Genomic DNA, 20,121 nt, shown 5'->3' on the forward strand with positions numbered 1-20,121 from the left:
CTCAATACTTTTCGAGTAAACTCTGTGTACCATTGAAAGCTGGAAGGGAATTCTTTGTCCGATTCTTGTTTACTTATATATTGATTTAAAACAAGACTATGTCATTTAAAAAACATATTCGTATTCTTAAAGATGGAAAATTGAATCTATACACATTAAAACTGACCCTTGCTCAAGTCAATTACATACAGGGGTTTTGCCACTACAGCCTTTCTTGGTCTGGTATGACCAGTAGCTAGCTCATAGTGGCTAATATTAGCTAGTGTTAGTAAAGTTTTAGATATTGCTGTACAACTGATATTACTATGTCAATGTGCTGACTCAAAGCCTAGTCTTTACTTGTACTACTACAGCATACACCATTATCCCGTGTCACTTGTGGCCACAGTGACTGCATTCACATAAATGACCTTTTAATTTCCTAGCTTAAAGGTACCCTGTGGAGTTGCTGACCACTAGTAGAGCCATGGAGCAATGTTCTCATGACTGGTTGCCAGTTTTGTGAGGATGCACAACACGACAGATATTCCCTACGATGGTTTCACATTATTTCGCTGATTGACAGTTGGTGGGGTTAATGCACAAAAAAAGCATGGCAATGCGCCAACATAGCCTGGGAAAAACAGTGCTAGCTGCTAAAGATGGAAGTAAACAATGCAAGATTTTTTAAGATTTTTAAAAATCTGCTTGGCGAATGTTTAATGTGGAAGGAAACAAGGAAGGCACCACATATGTTTACACTCCAGCAAATGTATTATAACTTTTTTGTTTACAAGACCACTCCACAGAGCCCCTTTAAGACTGTTTTCACTTAAGGCAAAGTTCTTGCACCACTGACAAAATTAAACCATTGATGCACTTGAAAGGTTTGGCTTGTTTTGTTAGATAGGAAAAAAGTTTGCAAAAAACTACTTTGAAAATTTAAAATAATACCCAGCGCTACTTGTTATACAATCCTTAAATTAGATTTCTTCTGAAACTCACGGAGACAAGCTTGTTTATGATCCTGAAAAATGTGAAAACGAAAAGTCTGCAAGAAAATAACTTAAAAGATAACAATACGATCTCTGCTTGGAGAACTGCAATACAGCTAAAACAACAGAGAAAACAGCAATATGATAATCTTTTCATTCATGCAAGACTGACCTTGAAATACTTATAATGTTATTTATTACTGTTATTTACTGTTTATTACTTCTCTATTTAAATATCAGTGAAAATAAGCAGTGTAACCAAGTATCACAAGGATTTGTGATTTACATAACTGGTTACATTTGTTTCTTTTTTTTGGCTAATTAACAGCAATAACAGCATTTACACATTGTTTTTCCACTGAACGTGTAACTTTTGACTATACACGTCTCCTTTAGCCTGGGGAAACTTGGGGAACGTGCTGAAGAACCAGGGCAAGATGCCAGAGGCGGAGAAGGCGTACAGAAACGCTCTGCACTACCGAGGGAACATGGCTGACATGCTGTATAACCTGTAAGTGTTTAAGATGACCTTTCCCCCTCCTCCTTTTTCCCTTAAACACAGTCTTAAAAACAAACAAGTTCTGATTCCTCCCATTTGTAGCTTGAGATTGCAGTGGCAGAACAAGAGAGGCAGAAAGAAAGAAGGGAGAGGGGGAAAGGCATAAAGAAAGAGAGAGTGACAGACAGGGAGGATTTAAAGAAGGAAAAACAAAAATAGATATAATACAGGAGGAAATAGGAGCAAGTGAGAAACAGAGAGGCATGATGCAAGACTGGGACAAAGAGGAAATACCTTTCTTTGTCCCTGGTGGCTCTTTCTACCTTCCGCTACTGATTTAATTAGTCATGGTTTGCAGGGCCTGTGGGAGAACACAAAGCCACTTACAATCCTGCAACACAATGTGTCAAAAATGCCAAAACCTCATAGCTGACCCATGTCCCTTGCTTTTATGCTAACACTGTTTTGCTCCCCACTTTTCCGCTCCCTCCCAAGTTACGGGCATCAGGAAGCTGGCAGAGCAACACAGAGAGAGAGGGGAGAACTGAGTGATGATGTTATTGTATTCTTTAAAACGGAGGTGACATTTGAACATGATGGATGGTTGGGTATATTTGGGTAATGCACTGGTATTTTTGATAAGGGATACACAAGCTGCTGTGTTTTTATTTCTTAGCTTTCACCCAAAGTCCACTCATCACTTTGATGTGCTGTAATTTTGGTCAAAGCTTACTTTACCTTCACAGATTTAAGACAAATCCTCTGTTTATGCAGTTGGTGGTGTTGTAAAATGTCTCACACCTTTTGCATTTTTTGTGTATCAGAGGTTTGCTGCTGCAGGAGAATGAGCGTTCTGCTGAAGCCCTGCGTTATTACAAACTGGCCATTGGGAGTCGGCCAACACTGGCATGTAAGTAAACTCAAAAAAAAAAGAGAGAGTCGTGCTTCAGTTACATTTTGTAGCTGAAGCATGATGACTGAAGTGGTCATGAGCAGGGGAAGAGTCATCAGCGATTAGATGTTCTCGCACGTTACTCAAGCTTGGCTGGGGTTGTTGTTTGGATTAATGGGATGTGAGCCAAGGAAACCGTTTTTGGATCACCATCGCGCTCCAGTTTTAATGCTGAATTACACGTTCTTTCGCCACACGGCCATTTGGAGGGTCATATTCAGGCCATTTCAGCTTGACGGGGAAACGACGAGATTCAATCTCACACTCGAGTGCTCGCATGTGTGATGAGGGTCCGTCATTTAGCGTACCAAGGACAATTTTATGAGAGAGGACAGGTTTCTACTCTGCTTTTTTCAACATGATAACTTCTCTTCAGTTCTTCCCTAGCTTAATCTCTTTTTGGCCTAATTTATTTCCATTTACTCACTTTTCTCATAATAATTTTATGTTCCTTTGACAGCTGCTTATTGCATCTCCATCTCCTCCAACTTTTTTTAAAGATCCTCCACAATTTTTCCACTCTTAAATACTCAATCCAACATTTTTTGGACCATGTTTATTACTGGTATACTGATACATATCGAAACATATATTGAAAAGTTGGAGGTGTGTGTGTGAATCAGCATTTTTGTGTTAATCAACTGACCATAATTCAGTCAATAAATAAACATGTAAGCGTTCAACAGCCTCAGAAAGCTAGATTTAGTTGTTGTCTGGTGTTAGTGTTTCAATTAAAAGACCTGTAGGTGAATGTGCGTTTGACAGCAGGTTCTAATCTGTGTTTTGAATTTTTGTATCCATTACGCTTTAACACCCCTCTGTCTCCCTTCTTTCTCACAGCGGCTTACTTGAACACAGGAATCATCCTGATGAACCAGGGCAACCTGGAAGAGGCCAAACGCACCTTCCTTACTTGTGCCGACATCCCTGATGAGAACTTGAAGGACCCCCACGCCCACAAGAGCTCCGTCACCAGCTGCCTGTACAACCTGGGAAAACTGCTCCACGAACAGGGCCAGCAGGAGGTTAGTTTTTGTAGTTTGTGGTAGAAGGACTTGAGGAATATTTGAGGAGCTGAAATGAAAGTGTTTACTTTGTCAAATGCTTTGTGTCCCCGGCATCTCACCTTTTTAATTGTAAATAATCAGACTAGGGCCAGAATACTTGCTTTTCACAGTGGCTTTGATTGTACGACCGCTTATGATTTAATCACGTATCCTTAATGTAGGACTACTAGCTCAGCCATTTAGGACTGAAAAGGAAGCCGTGTAGATAGTAAGACCTGTTTTGCACAAAACCCTAACCCAAATCAATTACAAGGCCTGCATTATGCTGACGCGAGACAAAAACTGGACCTGATAAGTTCATTTTCTGACCCCGCTACAGGAGGCCCTGTCTGTTTATAAGGAAGCAGTGCAGAAAATGCCCAGACAGTTTGCTCCACACAGCCTTTTCAACATGATGGGTAAGTTACTGTTGGAGCCTGTTTCCCCCTTAATCTTTGTTTGAAATGCATCAACTGCGATTGCAAAATTTCACTGCTTTGTTGATGCCTGCTTTGAAATGTTAATTAGTGTTTTGATGAGGTAACATAACCACATGGTGCTTATAATTACAGTTGCATCAGCCGTGATAAACAACATCGTGATTGTTTATAATGTGAGTAAAAACAGTGTAGTCCTGGGTCAAGTTTGGCTTGCGCTTCAGTGATGAATCTTACTTTTGTTTCCATGATGTTGGTCTTTCCATCTTATGTGAGCTTTAAATTGAATTAAATAAATTGACATTAACTCACTGCAAAAACTTTCAGAGGACTTGACCTACCTGTTGGACTTCAACACTGTAGCTCATAAATGTATGGACAGACTCTGTGTCCTCTTGAGGAGTTAATCCATGTAATAAATCACATCCTTCTCTCTGTTATTGCAACACTAATTACATTATTGGAGGCTCATCCTGACGACATAGCTGAGGTTGCAGGGAAAAGGTCTGCATGGATTCCTTGGACAAGCTGGGAAGAGAAGCTGGGATGAGAATAGGAAGTGTGTTTTTTCAGATGGAGGGAGGGTTTGTGGGAGGGTAGTGTTTGTGTTAGTGTGATGTCCAGGGGATACTTCGTGGAAACTCATATCGTTTTACCCAGGGGGCCAACAGCGTGTCGTTGGATCAAACAAAATCTCGCAGAGTCTCAAACACAACAATTGTTCTTTCAGAGAAAGCTTTGTTTTCAGATCGATCTACATCGGGGTTTATTCAGCAAGTGTGGAATGCCGGCCCTATGGTAAAGAAGCAGAGTTCAAGGAAGTTTATCTGTCCTGCACCTGTTGGACAACACACTGTTAATATTAACTTTTTATCCATGCACCACGGAATTTAAATAGTAAAAATCATATATGTTAACATGAATCAACCGCATTGCCAAAACTTGTGTGAGTGAATCATTTTTTATTAATTATTTAAAAATGGCCCTCATAGCCAGAGGACACAAAAACCGACAAAAAATTAGTTATGTGAGTAATTAGTATTAGATGATAATGAATGAAGAAAGAATCAAATAGAAGAAAAAGAAATAAGGCTAATTTGGATTCTAGTTAACAATGATTATTATCCTAAAAAACTCCTGATCTGTGATCCGTTTCAGGAGAGGCCTACATGAGGCTGAACAGGCTGGAGGAAGCCGGCCACTGGTACAGGGAGTCCCTGAGGGCCAAGCCTGACCATATCCCTGCCCACCTCACTTATGGCAAACTCCTGTCCATCATTGTAAGTCCAGTTACACACACACACACACACACACACACACACACACACACACACACACACACACACACACACACACACACACACACACACACACACACAAAGAGAGGAAGAACCATGAGACAAGACAAAGCATTGTCTTGGTAACCATTGCAGTGGTTAACTACCTGGCAGAGTGTAATTAAATTGGACCTGAAGTGGCAGAGTGGAGTGATGAATAATGCATATTGAGTGACTTATGGGACACTGCAGCAAGGCGAACCCAGCGTATCGATTCCTCTGCAGGGTCTTAAGAACGGCGATAATTGTTATGAGGTGGGAGCTTCTGACTCTGAGAGGTGCATGCTAAACGAACGCCTCTCCCCCGATCAGACGTCAAGCAGGAATTGTGTTGCATTCATGCATTAGGTGCTTGACCTCCAGCAGCACTGGTTGGATGAAACCAGGTTCACTCAGTGTAGAAGAAGAAATTAAGATAGAAAATGTTGCATGAAACACCTTTTGGGGTGACCTTGGATTGACCCCGATCCAGGGCTAATGCCAAAGAGCTTAAAGAAGAGCTTCATAAATTTCATGTCTGATGCCTGAATGTCACAGACATGGGGAGTTTGTCTGGTGTAGATGATTGGATGGGTTCCAGATTATCTGTGTTTTTTTTTTCTATTCCTCACTATGTGTGTCAGTATATATATAAATATTTATGAGCTGTAGAAGACATCGAGGGCACAGACGTTTGCCCAACTTCTCCTAAATGTTACCTTGCCCTTCTAATTTTTTTTTAAATTTATTTCTGCTGAAAAACTCACACTTCCTGTCCTCCCACCACCTCTCCCGTTCCATAAAAACAAAAACACATTTATGTGACAACAGATGTGTTCACAGCTGAGTCAAGTTTAGATGTGGGAGCTGAACTGTGTGCCCTCTGCAACCTCTCTAGAGATGTTTGACCTTTTTCCTTCCACAGCCTCGGGTATTGAATGAAGACACAACCAACCTGCTGCGCCGTGCTCTGACACACACATACACACTTGCAGCTGCAACCCTCACGGGCTTTAAACTTTAGTTCTGATCATTTCCTCTCTTTGTTGAAAGATTTGAAGATATACATAGCACATTCACACAAACACACCTAAAGCACAGGTTCAGATTAGAGTCACCCTGTGTGGCTGGACATCTGCTGTGCTCCCTCAGGCTCGGGGCTCCAGATCCATGCAGGGCCCTGACTCTGAAGAGAGGCCCCCTCCATTACTACACGGCCTAGGGAACAGGAGATTGGATGGACCCTGGACATTGGGCCAGTGGACAGGCCTATAATGCAATTACGCTGCTTGCTTATTGAATCACTCCATCAGCTACATTTTTGGCCGACTTGCCAGAGTCAACTGACAATACAGACATGGGGAGGAAAGGTCAAACTGAAGTCTTGTACTGTGGTTCACCCCAACATGTGCTGTAGTGCTGTTTGGTCAGTCAGCACTAAGCTGATTTATGCATTTAACCTCAGCTTTGCATCTAGATACATTCAGACTAATGCTGACCACTGCCTCTCACCATGGTAGACCACTCAGTAATGCTAAAACAGAGGACTCCATACGGTAAAAGGGAAATCACAAAATTGTCCTCGTTTTTTTCAACATTGACCTGAAACCTTTCGTGAATCTATTAAATGATGACGTGCACCAACTGGACTGAACGACTCTACTTTCAGCTCTGATGGATGGCTGGGGAAAAGGTTTAATTGAATGTAAAGAAAAAAGTGCCAAAGAAAATGTGAAATAAGCCATCTAGGCCCGATATTCGCTTACTCATTTGGAGTGATTGCGGGCATGGGAAAAAGGTAATCAAACAAACCTATTATGCCCAGTCCCCTGGTTTCCTGTTGCATGGCAAGTACAATATGGTAATATGGCATCAATCAGTGCTGGCACATGAAATAAAAGAGGTGGAGAAACTGAGGTTTTTAAAGGTTATGGCATGGGAGGAGGGGTACTGTGCACTTTATGAGCATCAGTTTCCTGCTGAAACTTAACAGCAGGGTTACCGTGCCTCAGCTGATGCATGTCAGTGCACAATTCATAGCAGGTACAGTAAAACACATGGGGAGTTCTTGTGAACACATTTGTGTCACAAGATGCCCAACTTTACAGCATTCAGCTATACAGTATAGGTTGTATATATTTCTATAGTGTACACAGTGAGTGGAAAAATAAAAAATTCATTTTACACAATTTTTCTGATTCGTTATTATGTTATCCATTCATTCAAATTCAGATATATTATTTCATAAACACATTATGGTTGGCTAGGGAGTTTTTTTTTGTACAGATAATAACAAATCGGCCAATTGGAAAAAGAACTTAATATATACATTTTTATTTTCGGCTTTTAGGTTTTAAATGATTTACAGAGAACGATACCTAACACTTCAATACTTGGAAATTAGATGCAAAATTATTTATTGAGAATAGTTCTGGTGCATATTCAGACTCCACAGCCCTTGTGGTCCAAGTTTGGTGAAGGTCTTGGGAGTATCCACTGCAAATGGACAACAGATGTGTCTCACGCCACCTGTTTAGTCTTATTCAGTGATGGCTTTTTCCTCCTTGTCATCCCAGCACCGATAGTTCTGAGTTGCCTCGGGTGCGTTGACCCTGGTATATACCTGCTTGCAGGTCTAGTATATTTATATTGCGTATGCAGTGACTGGTCAAGAAAAACGTTTGGGTCGAAAAGTGCCTTCTGCCATCCCCAGAAATGTTCTCACAAAACAAAATTTAAAGTGAAATATCAAGTGTAAACAATGATTGCCGTCCCTTTTTCCTTTAGGGGCAGAAGACGGAAGCAGAGAAGTACTTTCTAAGAGCTATTCAACTAGACCCGACAAAAGGAAACTGCTACATGCACTATGGTAAGGAGAGATATAAAAAGATTTCCTTAAAGTTATTGTAAGCCCTTTTTAACAAAGCCTGTTGAAAATTGACATTCAAATAATAAAAATATGGATGCCTCTATCCTCGAAAATGTCTCTTGTGGTTGACAGAACAATGCAAATATCATTTGAAGCCAATGGGAAAAAGAACCAGCAACTGAAACATGCACGACTGCTTATGATCCAAACCTCTGCTGTTCAGCTGCTGGGCAGGGGTCTTTACTCTCTTATCCTCTGTCACCCAGAGTCATTAAATATACCAGGTCCTCTTCCAATTCCTGCTGTAAACCACCCTGGACCCAAGCGCGTTGCTTACGTAACCTGATAAGAATATTGGAAAGAATCAAAAAGTGCTAATCATTTGGAAGCGTCAAATCCCTTACTGTTTTATCACGATTTCGAAAAATAACTGTGGTAATGTCCTGTTATTTAATTTACCGTTGGTATCAGCGTTAGGAGTGTTGGAGCTGTCTGAGGCTTTGCAGATGGAGCACACGCGCTTACAAACGCATGTAAGCTATGTTTATCTGAGTCAGGAGACAGGATCAGAGTACACTGCTTACTCTTCATATCACGGAGTTAAACATGATACCACGATCCTCCTGTGCTCTTTTGTTAGTCCTGCATTTCATAAGTGTGGAGGAACGGGCTTCTTGTCGCTCCATGTCGCTATCTCCAGGATATTCATAGGAAATGAAATCTGCGCTGTCTCGCTGAAAGCACCATTGTGCGTTATCCCTTTCTCCTCTGCCTTATCTCCCTCCATTCCTCCCGGCGCTTTTTCTCTGCGTTGGATATCTTGGGATTTGGGTTTAGTTTGGTCCCTGGCGAGGGGTGCGTTGCTGTTTTTGGACCAAGCTGTTTCCCCCTTCTTACAGTATTTCCCTTACTCTGTCCATCTAGCTATTTTCTTTTTTCAGTCTTATCTTGTAGTGTCTTGTAATAGGTGATGTTTATTTGGTCCGGTCCGCTCCTTTTATCGCAAATCTGGCTACTTTAGCTATTCCATGTTCACTGGATGAGCTCCAGTTGTGAGTGTGTATGGAGTGATGATATCTCTCCACATTATAAGACAGCGGATCCACACGCAAAGACGCACATATGAGAGAGTGCAAGGAAGTGAGGACTCAGAGGGTGATAGCTAAGGCAAGCGCCCCTTTCCTGCCATTGTTCACAGTAACACATTTTAATGCAAACTGTCCCTGCTACGAGCCAGTTCTAAATAGTCTGCTTTGGCTTGTTTTTTGGAAGCTGCACTCTGACAAAAGCTTTCAGTATATGAAAAGCCAATGGACGCACACCTCAGTGGAGCCTCCCCAAATTCTCCTCTTCCTACATTCAGGAACATCTGTGGTCGGGCTCGGCTGTTAATTTATAGCTGCTGAAGCAGGCGATTGTGGGTGCTGCACCAGGTGGCCAGACTCCCACAGGAAAATGCATGAAATACCTCCGTCTCATCTATGTTCTCAGTCGCTTCCGAGCAAAACAACAGTCCTTCGCTCTTTCGCTGTCTTACTTCTCCCTCAATTTCTCTGCCGCCTTGTTGCATTTCATTTGGCACTCATCTCTTACACCACTTCCATTCATCCTCCTTTGTTGCCCCATCAGTCCCCATCTTTGCCTGCCATTGCTTGATTCCCAGTCTTTGTCCCCTCAATATCCCTTCTATCATTTTGCAATAACAGAATAATAAAGTCTAAAACTAATAAGAATATATTTTTATGAATAATTTTCTTAGCAAACAACCAAAATTCATCTATTTGCAAGGATGGCCATGCTAGCAGTTCTATGAGGATGTACTGTACATTCTTGGAAGTATATGCTATTGTCAGCCTGCTAATATACTCACAATGACAATGCTAACATGCTGATTTTTAGCATGCATAATGTATACCCTTTTAGCTCAGTGTATTAGCATGCTGATGCTAATATATTGCTAATGCTAACGTTGAGATATTTCAGTCTTGACCAAAGTGGTGGACAACCAATAGACCAACAGACCGGCATTGCCATCCCTAAAGCCACGTAACTAGCATTGCTGACAAAAAATAAATAAATAAATAAATAATAGCAAACAGAACCTCTACTTACACCCTGGTAATCAGCACACTTCTTCTGTCTTCCCCTCTTTCCAGGTCAGTTTCTGCTGGAGCAGTCTCGTCTTGGCGAGGCTGCCGAGATGGCAGACAGAGCTGCGGAGCTGGACAGCTCAGAGTTTGATGTGGTCTTCAGTGCTGCTCACATGCTAAGGTTGGCTAAGCTGCTGACACGCAACAACAACGCTTACAAATTGAGTTTCCCCAGTTGGAAAAGCATACAGTACCGAAAATTGAGTGAATGTTTATTTCAAGAAATGTTGAGGTTCTTGAAATCCAGAGTTTGCTGCTGTGCTGCTTCACCATTTGTGGGTTTATTCTGTACCACTTCCATTAAATAACAGTCTTTGAAATATAAATTATACCAGGGTTATGGAATAGTAAATGTCATCTCTATGGAAATAGCTGCCATAAAAGTTATTATGTATTACATGTATAAACAGCAGTACAGTTTCAGTCCATCATGGTGATGTTTCACTCCAGGGCTTGTAGAGAAGCCATTAGAGAATTCCCCCATAAAGTTTGGCAAGCACGTGCACGGACAGCTTATAAGTCTTAAAAGGTGTCAAAAGAGACTGGAATGTCCTCGGCTCCCAGCGACTGAAGGGAATATCGGAGTTAAATGCCTTAATACCTTTTTGCTCTACATATCTGGAAAAGTCGTTACTGCTCTCTAGCATCCTCCATAAAAGCAGCACCGCAGAGGATTTGTAAAAAAGTTAAAAGTCTCAGGGTTTGGCTGAGGTTTGCTTTTGGAAACGTAAGAGTAAATCTAAATGACAAATCATTCTTCTGTACTCTGGTCTGACTGGCTAATTACATCTGAGTCTCACTGTGACATGAATCCAGACAGATTAGGATTACGGTTTAATAAATGTGACCCACACCTGTCAGTAGCTGGATTCAAAGGTAAAGCTGCCACAATGCTAATAAAAGTGAGCTAGAAATCTTGGCTTGTTTTATGTGCAAATTTGTACATTGACTGACCATAAATAGGATGATAATGTACCAGGCCTTCCATAGAAGTCATGGAAATAGAATGATGGTGATGGGTTAAGTGATTTACCAATAAAACTTCTTTTTCTTTTTTTTTTTTTTTACATGTTTAGGAGTAAGCCAAGTTTATTTTCCTTTTCAGAATGACGAAGAAATACTTTTGAGCCAGTCATTAGCCAGTCAATAAATATGCAATAAAAATAATACATGATTTACAGAAAATAATCTGTCGCTATCTGTGCGTCATGGTGTGCAAAGTGTAATTGTACATAATTTGAACATCTATATGCCTTCTAGGCTTCCTCTGGCACATTTTGAATCTTGCAGCATAAGCATAGACAAAGACAGAGAAATTCACAACACACAATTTGCATACATAATATAGACTGATTTCCCATTTAAGAAAAACGTGGCATTCAAAATAGTTGAGTGTAATGTTATAAAAGAGGAGAAGAGATTTTATGTAGCATTTTAAGTTTTTCAAAGGTCTGTTTGAAGGTACAGTATAGTTAAATAGTTACTGTATTTAGGTGTAATCAGAGAGCAGAGGTAGTTATGCAGTGTTTTTTTTTTTCTGGCAGAGCCTCACAGATAAATAATTCACACTGCAGCCGTCCCACCTTTGCATACAAGACACAATGGTGGGAGAGAAATTTATCAACTGGGATAAAGCGTAGTGCACTGTGCACGCAGAGGAAAGAGGCTTTAAATTAATACAATGTACGGTGTGTAACTTTGGCAACGTTAACCAAGTTGTAACATGCAATGAATCAGACTATTCCATGAAAATGAAAAGTAACATCACCAATTCACACAGTCAATGAATGGATCATTCTAATTACAGTAATTCACATAATTAGTTGTAAGGGACAAAATGAATGAATACAATTATCAGTAATTTTTATTAGTGCAGTATTATCCATTTAAATTGAGTTACTAATTGTACATTTTTTTTTCTCTCCTTCCCTTCCCTTCCCTCCGTCCTTCCTTGTCTTCAGGCAGGCCCGTCTAAATGAGGCAGCAGAGAAGCAGTATGAGCGGGCAGCCAGCCTCAGACCAGATGTAAGTACCTGGGCTGGGTGAGCCTGTTAGCACTTATCGTGGAAATGCACACACACGCCTGCGCCGTAAATTCAATTTACAACATACTGTGTATTACCCTTCATTCTGACATTATGTTATAGTGCTGTTGTTCCTGGCAAAACAGCGATACGGCTGGATATAGAATGGAAACTGTTCCGTGTAATTCATGGCTGCGACCTGGTGCCTCGATGTGCTTGTGCAAACACGAAAATCCCAAAGAGAAGCGGGTTCAGTGGTTACTGTCATCTGATCTAGAATTCACACAGTCGGCTTCAGAGTGCATGCTTGATCACCACAGTGTAGTTAAACAGACAGAGCGTTACGCCGTATCATGTCAGCACATGCAGTTGGGGAAGTTGGGGGGCCATTATGTCCCGTTTCTGCTTTATATGAATCAGTCACTTGAAAGGAAAAGGGTGCGTGGAGCGTTTTGGGGGTAGTAATTTAGAGTCGTGTTTTTAGACAAGACTGAGAAGGAGCTTCCTGTAGTCATTTGTCATGTTAGTCTGCTCTGTGACTTATGTTGCCAGTTCAGTCAGTCGAGAGAGAATTAGACTTTCATCTTCATGCCCCTCACTGGGGTAGCTAGTGTTATATTGCCACACCCTGATTTGTCTGACGTACCCCCGACTTACCCGTGACTTTCAGCTTTATTCCAACCTTTTAGCTAACTTCAGCTGTTTAATACTTTTTAGATGACTATTTCAATCATTTATCCGTCACTTTTAACACACTCTCAATGGACATAGTGCTCTGGTGTTTATTTCTACTTTTTTTCAAATTAGTGGAGCTACTCTACAATTTTCCCACGTACCCCCTCGCAACTGCAGAAGTACCCCCTGGGGATAAAAGCTGGTTAGGATCACTGCTTTATAGCATCTGGCCCTTTTTAGATAAGGTCTGCCTGTCTGTTTATATCCTGTTTAAGCCTTAAAAGCTGAGTAAAACCATAGAAGGGAAGGATGCTGGTTGTCCATTTTAATTTGGAAAGCTCTGAGTTTATATTTTATTCTTAAAAAAATAAGCTACCTCAACGCCAGTCATTAGAATTCACAGTCTGGAAAGCTTCATATGCACATTCAGACACTCTGAAGGCTCTTGTCATTTGTCACAACTGAAGCGCCTCTCGTCTTTGACATTTTCCCTGCACACGTCTGCTTAGTGAATGTCAGTCTCTCAAATATCATCTTAATCCAGTAGCTTTCAGGTCATGAAAGATTCAGCGTTCGCTCTACGTGCTAAGAAAGGCAATACTCGTGTGCCTCCGGAGAAAGGTGCGAAGGAGTTTTACATTTTACTCTCTCAGACTGAAATGCTTTGTTTACGGCACTCGCATAGAGGTTCATCTCACATATAATGCTGTAGCCTGAGCGGAATAGGCAATGTGTACTGACTGTGGAAAACGAGTAGTTAGGCCACAGTAAGCGCTCTTTGGTCCCTGAAAATGAAAAGGGATGATATGATGAGCCCACATTTGAATAACATTTTTTGTTTTAGTTTAAAGTTGTGATCCTTAAAATATTAGTCCTGGTTTCATACAACAGCAAAACAACAGAAGAGCAACTGGTGTGTCAGTTTAGAGAGCAGTCAACAAACTCCTTTTGTCTCGATAGAGAAGTCAGTCAGAAATAGCTCCTCATCTAAGAGCGCCATCATTCCCTGCAATAGTTAGAACGGGTCGGCAGGTAAAAGTGCTTTAAACGAGATTGGTTTTGTAGAGTCATTCTCGATAAAACAGTGTTTCACCAGTTGAACGCTGTGAATATGAAGCGGCAGCAGTGGGATGTTCCGTTTGCATGAACAGTAACTTAGTACAGCTCGGACACAGCGATAAGAGGGAGAACAATAAACAAAATTATGCTGGATTACATTCGGTTTGACTCCGCCAACAACCACGAAAACCAGATATAGAGAGGTAAATACATTGAATGGCTTTTGAAGAAAAATTGCTGATTGTAATTACTATCAATATTTTTATTATATTTTTATCATAACTTAATAATGATCCACTGTGGCTCATAGGGCAGAGTGCATCTCAAAAGCAGAAGATCAGAGACAGGTATTATCATAAAAACACTAAATAATACATAAAAGTACTGTATATCCAACTTGCTGAAGGTCAAGAGCTTACATCTGTTTCATCTCTGTGAGTGTATTACAGCAAAGATCGACCCAACATCAGAAGTAATCGTCTCGGTCGAATGAGATAAAAAAAAAAAAAAAAAAGAATTACTGACTTTTTTCTGGCTGCCTTCTTATAAACACAGAAAACATGTAAACACAGCTCCATTTCTAATCTCCTCTGATTCCTTTCGGTGTGATTTAGCCCAGATTGCATATCGGGTATTGCCCAGTTGTTTAAAATGACAAAAGAGATCTTCATTTATCTGGCTTAGTATGTCTCTACTGCTTACAAAGCTCCTGAGAGGTTAAAAAAAAAAAAAAAAAAAAAAAGGTTTTGGAGCGCTTTGAAATGCCCTTACCCTAATCCTAACTGCTTAATATATTCATTTGTCGCACTAGATGAGAAAAACATTCACCAAGTGTGAAAGGTGAAAGGCTCCTCTGCTTTTGTGTAAAACCGCTTTAATTCATTAATTTTCCTGCATCTTCACAGGCCACATCTTGAAGTAATCTAGCTCCACAAATGTTCATTTGTTACATTAGGTGGAAAAAACAAGCTCCCACTCCCAAGGCTTGTCTTTTCACACTGCTTAAGAAGTGGAATGTAGACGAGAGGTTAAGGAGAGATGAACAGTCGTGTTTATGGAGACAAAATCTGTGAACTAGTTGCCAAGTCGCTAACCATATGTCATGCAGTGAGGCAAAGCCAGGTCTGGGGGATGAGGCGCAGATGACTCTCAGGATGAGATTTGGGTGTGTGTTTGTTAGTTATGGTTTGCCGGGAGTCATGTCCATGACCTGGATTTTGTAGATTTCCAGGGCTGGTACACTATCCAGGGCCAGATGATATTTTATTAAACATGACTCCAGAAAACACACAATCGAAATGGGTTTGTTCATTTATTTCATAAAACAATACTTCACACTCACCAACAGACAATCTCTCGCTGCCTCATTGTTCACCACGGCACTTTCAAAGGACATACTTTTGTCTTTGGCCATGCTCTGCTACTGTACTGGGGCAAAAAATGAATGTATATTTGATTTTCTTAGCCTTAAGCAAATTTCATCAGGGCCCTTGCCTCAGAAAAATGCATGTATGTCTCACATAACTGTGTCAAATGTAGAGCTGAGGAGGGCAAGTTCAAAATAGTTTCCAAACAGATTAATTCAAGGTTGACACAGTTGCCGCAAGTACAGTGATCCTGTAACTCGACACACTAACACATCACCTTTCTATAATTATAGCATTATGCACCAATCCATCTCCTTTTCTACTGTTTCGACCCTTTGCCCTCTCTTAGTATCCGGCTGCTCTGATGAACCTTGGGGCCATCCTCCACCTGAACGGGAGGCTTCCCGAAGCGGAGGCCAACTACCTGCGCGCACTCCAGCTGAAACCCGATGACGTAATTACCCAGTCCAACCTGCGCAAGCTGTGGAACATCATGGAGCGGCAGGGACTCAGGACTAAGCAGGGGCTCGGGATGCAGAGGAGCAGCCTCTGAACGGAGAGAGTCGCTGCAGTGTTCCCTCAACGATGATGGGGTGTCCTGCAGAGAAGGACGCAGGGTGGGATACGAAAGAGCTAGAGGCTAAAAGCTCTGCACAAGGCAGGAAAGACAGTTGCTTTAGAGTTGTGGCCTGGGATGTTTGTGGAAGACAGTGTGAGGCTTGGCATGTTTGGGATTCAAAGGGGCAGGTTCGGCCCAACAATACGTCACCATCGGTGCTGTACGGTGGCTAAATCTACTAATGCTAATTTCATCATTTTGTATAAAATTTGATAATATGATGCTCGGTTATTTAATGATACAGCGAAGTCAAAAGCAAATAAGTCCAAAAAAAACCAAAAAAAACCTTAAGTATCAAATATCAGCTGATTATTCTTTCACTATAATTAAAAACTAGTTATGTTTTAGAGGACTACATTTGATTGAGGATGTAGCAGAAGTATGTAACTTCTGCAGAATGGGTTTTGAGGCTGTCAGCACTGATGGGTGAATGAGTGAGTCAGATCCTCCAACTTTACACATCAAAGTCTGTTTGCAGGTCTTGGGGAGTACTGCCACATACGTAGAAGAAGGTGTACAAAGTCTTTTGTGGCCCCACGCGGAGCAGTACAAAATCCTCAAGCAATGTCACTTGAGTCAGTGCCACTTAGCTCTGAAGACTACAAAGAAATCTGGGGCTGTGGAGCTTACCGGACCTCGCTAGCCCGCTCCTCACCTCTGCTTGAGTCCCGCAGCTCAAGGCCACACACATTCCTGCCGAACTGTCGGTCGTCCAGTTGCGTTATTGGTGACGCAGGCACCAGGTTTGGACGGAAGAACGGAAGAAGAACTTATTTTGCTAAAGTGTTAATTGTGAGTCTGGCAAATCTTATAGGAGTGCGGTGCGAAATCGGTGGAGAACTCTTTTAAAAAAAATTCAAAACGAAAGCCCTGATAACATTTCTCTCCGGGTGATCTAGCCTTGAATCTTTACGCATAAGACAGTAAATGCATAACATCAAAAGCATGCCAGTGCTTAGACATCTCCAGGCACTGCCCTCTTATCCAGTGCTTTGCGGGACATGGCTTCCACCAAGTAAAAGAATAGGTTAAAACATTCATGCGTAGACAGTTGCATTCTGTTGTCCGAGTCACTGAAGGTGGTTCGCACCTGGTGCATTTGAAATGCTTGTGACTGTAAAGATGAGAACAGATCATACGAAAACTCCTCAGCGGTGCCAAAGCTTGTGCTGAGTCTTTAAGCCTCTCGTGCCAAGCAAGAACTGTTGTCAATTATGTGTTGTGTTCCTTGTGTCAAATGAAGATGTTTTCATTTCAAATGATCATATTTTAATTTATTAATACGTGTTATTTTATGTAAAAAAAACCAACACTGTGCCGTTTCACTGTCACATTAGCCCACCCGCTCTCATTCCTCCACACCGATAGGCTATTCGTTGACAACATGACAATGACATTCAATTTTTTTTTTTTTTTATTGTATGTATTTTGTTCTCTCTGCTCAGGGATCTCAGGTTGTGATTCCTGTCACAGAACGGGTTTGTGACACAGAGAGAGCTTCTTAAAATGATATTAGGTGTTTTTGGACGATTGTGATGTTTGGTTAAATTATAGAAAATGTATAGCTGAAAAAGTGTTGTGTTTTGTAAAGAAAAGTGAACCTTTTTCCATAATAAAAATATGATTTTTGCTCTCAGCAATGTGATGCGTCCAGAGTGGTGTCATCTAACATCATTTCAGTCAGCCAGCCTGTGGATGATATTTATGTGAATACAGTGTATGTACAGAGTTGATGGTTTTGCTCTGATCCAGTCACCCCTTTGATTGGGGAGTGATAGGGTGCCCCCGTGGCTCAGAGCTTAAAACACCGACTATGAAATGGGACATTTCGGGTCGGAATCTGGCCGGGGACCTTCACTGCATCTCTCTCTCTCTCTCCCTCATTTCCTGTCATTGCTCCACTGTCTCTTAATGCCCCCAAAATACTTGGGGAGTGACAGGAATGCCAAATAATACAAAGGTGTAGTTTAAAGTCTCCATGTGGCACAGAAAATTATGTGGGCTGGTATATAAAACAACATAGCAACAGGAGCAACAGCAGCATAAAGTTAAATTTAGCATGAAATTACCAAAACAATAAAATTGCAGAAGAGCAGACAGAGCATTGTAGACTGCCTTGCTTTGGATATGTACCATGTTGCAGCATGCACCATTCGACTGAGATTTCCAGGTATATTTTCGAATGTTTCAAATATTGAGATTGCCTTGGTTTTGTTGGAGGCGAATTGTGTCAGAGAAAGAAAATAATAATGTAGTATCTCTCTTTCTCTCTCTACGTTACACACACACTCACGCACACAGCTTTCTGAGAAAATCTGCTAATTAGATTTGGTTGATTCACAAACTCAACATGTTGATATCATCTAATCAAGCAGACATCAAAGAGGTTCTAATCACACGCCAAGCAACACCAAGCTGTGAATATTTAAGAAGATATCAAACTTCATTCGCTTATTGATTCGCAAGAACTCGCAGCCCCAGTTCTTGAAAATTTCAAAGTAAGCAGTGGAACTTAGCATACATCTGCAAAGACATGCAATAATAATAATAACCACACCAAAAATGTGTTTGTCATGCATAGAAAGAAGCGTGCCTTAAAACATCATCTGCTAGACTCATTACCGAATCTGTCCATCTTACCCAAGGCACCAATTAAATCACCTCAGTTTACTGAGAGATGATGGCCTGGCTCTGGAAATCAGTTCCACCTACAAAAACCGCCAATATCAGACCAATAAAAATCCACATACACATAATATGCACTGCGCTATAAAATATTACACAAATAATATGTGTGTCTATGTGTGGTTCATTGCAAGTCATTTTGATTTCCTTAGCTTTAATACAGTGAATTTTTTCTGATACAAAATATGATGAAATATTGCATTTTCTTTCTTGTGGAAATTTCACTGGATGGTAGTTTGATTATTGATGTTTTACCCAATTAAAGAGTTTATTAACATCAATACAAACATCAGAGGTGCATTTCACAATTAAAACGGGGAAAGTACTTGTTCAATGAAGTTATAATATAACAAATAAATTCATAAAACCTGGATTATAACATTTAAGAAGGGAATTCTACAACCACAGTTGTACAACTATTGTCTACCCACAGGTCTAAAGTTCATTAGAAAAGCACATGAAAGTAATGTCCTATGACCATTGTGGAGAAAAAAAAAAGGAGCTTCTATATTCATACGCCTGACCCCATCTTTCCCAGGTCATGGTAGCTTGACACCCAATTAGGAAACACTTTGATAACCCCTTCTTCTTCCTGCCAGGGAGTGGTGCCAAGAGGTAAACAGCCTTCAGGACCCTTTGTTCCAGAAACCAATGGAATCAGTCTCTACTTTACACCCAACTTAACTGTAAAGTGCCTTCTGTAACTCAGGAGATCAAAGTTTTTCACACATGGCTACATCTGCGAATGGGTGTTCCATATCCGGCAGAAATGACTTCTAATGGTGTGAGCAACACCTACTCCTAGTGTGCATGCTCAAGTAAACTACTAAAACTAGACTTGTGGGGAAGGACCCTTGGCAGAGCCAGAATGGATAAAAGTTTCCTTCCCACTGCTTGATACTACGCCTGCATGGCAAGCGTGTGGTGGCAGGGCACACAAACAAACAACTCTTCACTAATGGTTGAAGCTTGTATCAGATGCAGTTAAGAACTTCACGTATCCCACACGCCGTCGACCACTCACCCAATGGGTCATACAATTTAGCACGAAACAAAAAGAAGAAAAAATAGCCTATCAATTGTAAGACATGCCATTAAACTGCTGTGGCATAGTAATAATAGTAATAATAGTCATAAACCAATATGGGAATCCCTGCAGTACTTCTCCCAAATTTGCCTGATCAAAAAAAAATTAAAATATTCTGCAATGCCATTAACTTTTGTAAGTGGTCAAAAGCTGCAGCCGCTAGCGCTGTCTCACTTATTTAAAGTCCTTAAACAGTTATCATGAAAACTGTTAGCTTTTGAACTTTTTGAATAATAGTCATGCGGCATCTAAAGTGTGCTGTTCCATTCAGAAGATGGACATGGAGGGCAGTGGAAGACGTGTTCAGATCTTTTACTTATGTAAAGGTACAACAATGTAAAATACTACATACTGTACAAGTG

At 40.9% G+C, this 20,121-nt stretch overlaps 1 protein-coding gene across 4 annotated transcripts in view; it reads left to right on the forward strand.

The window, feature by feature from the left end:
- Positions 1-16,026, forward strand: part of tmtc2a (transmembrane O-mannosyltransferase targeting cadherins 2a) — a 56,169-nt gene extending 40,143 nt beyond the window's left edge. For all 4 annotated transcript variants that reach the window (XM_040151618.1, XM_040151624.1, XM_040151631.1 and 1 more), the window contains 9 exons: positions 1,371-1,485; positions 2,298-2,383; positions 3,266-3,450; positions 3,812-3,890; positions 5,067-5,188; positions 8,012-8,093; positions 10,250-10,364; positions 12,205-12,268; positions 15,718-16,026. In XM_040151618.1, coding sequence (XP_040007552.1) covers positions 1,371-1,485; positions 2,298-2,383; positions 3,266-3,450; positions 3,812-3,890; positions 5,067-5,188; positions 8,012-8,093; positions 10,250-10,364; positions 12,205-12,268; positions 15,718-15,921 — 1,052 coding nt within the window. In that variant the 3' untranslated portion in view covers positions 15,922-16,026. The remainder of the gene's footprint in view (positions 1-1,370; positions 1,486-2,297; positions 2,384-3,265; positions 3,451-3,811; positions 3,891-5,066; positions 5,189-8,011; positions 8,094-10,249; positions 10,365-12,204; positions 12,269-15,717) is intronic.
- The last annotated feature ends 4,095 nt before the right edge of the window (positions 16,027-20,121 follow it).

Source organism: Xiphias gladius, chromosome 2, assembly GCF_016859285.1.
Source record: "Xiphias gladius isolate SHS-SW01 ecotype Sanya breed wild chromosome 2, ASM1685928v1, whole genome shotgun sequence".
In the NCBI taxonomy this organism is placed as follows: domain Eukaryota; kingdom Metazoa; phylum Chordata; class Actinopteri; order Istiophoriformes; family Xiphiidae; genus Xiphias; species Xiphias gladius.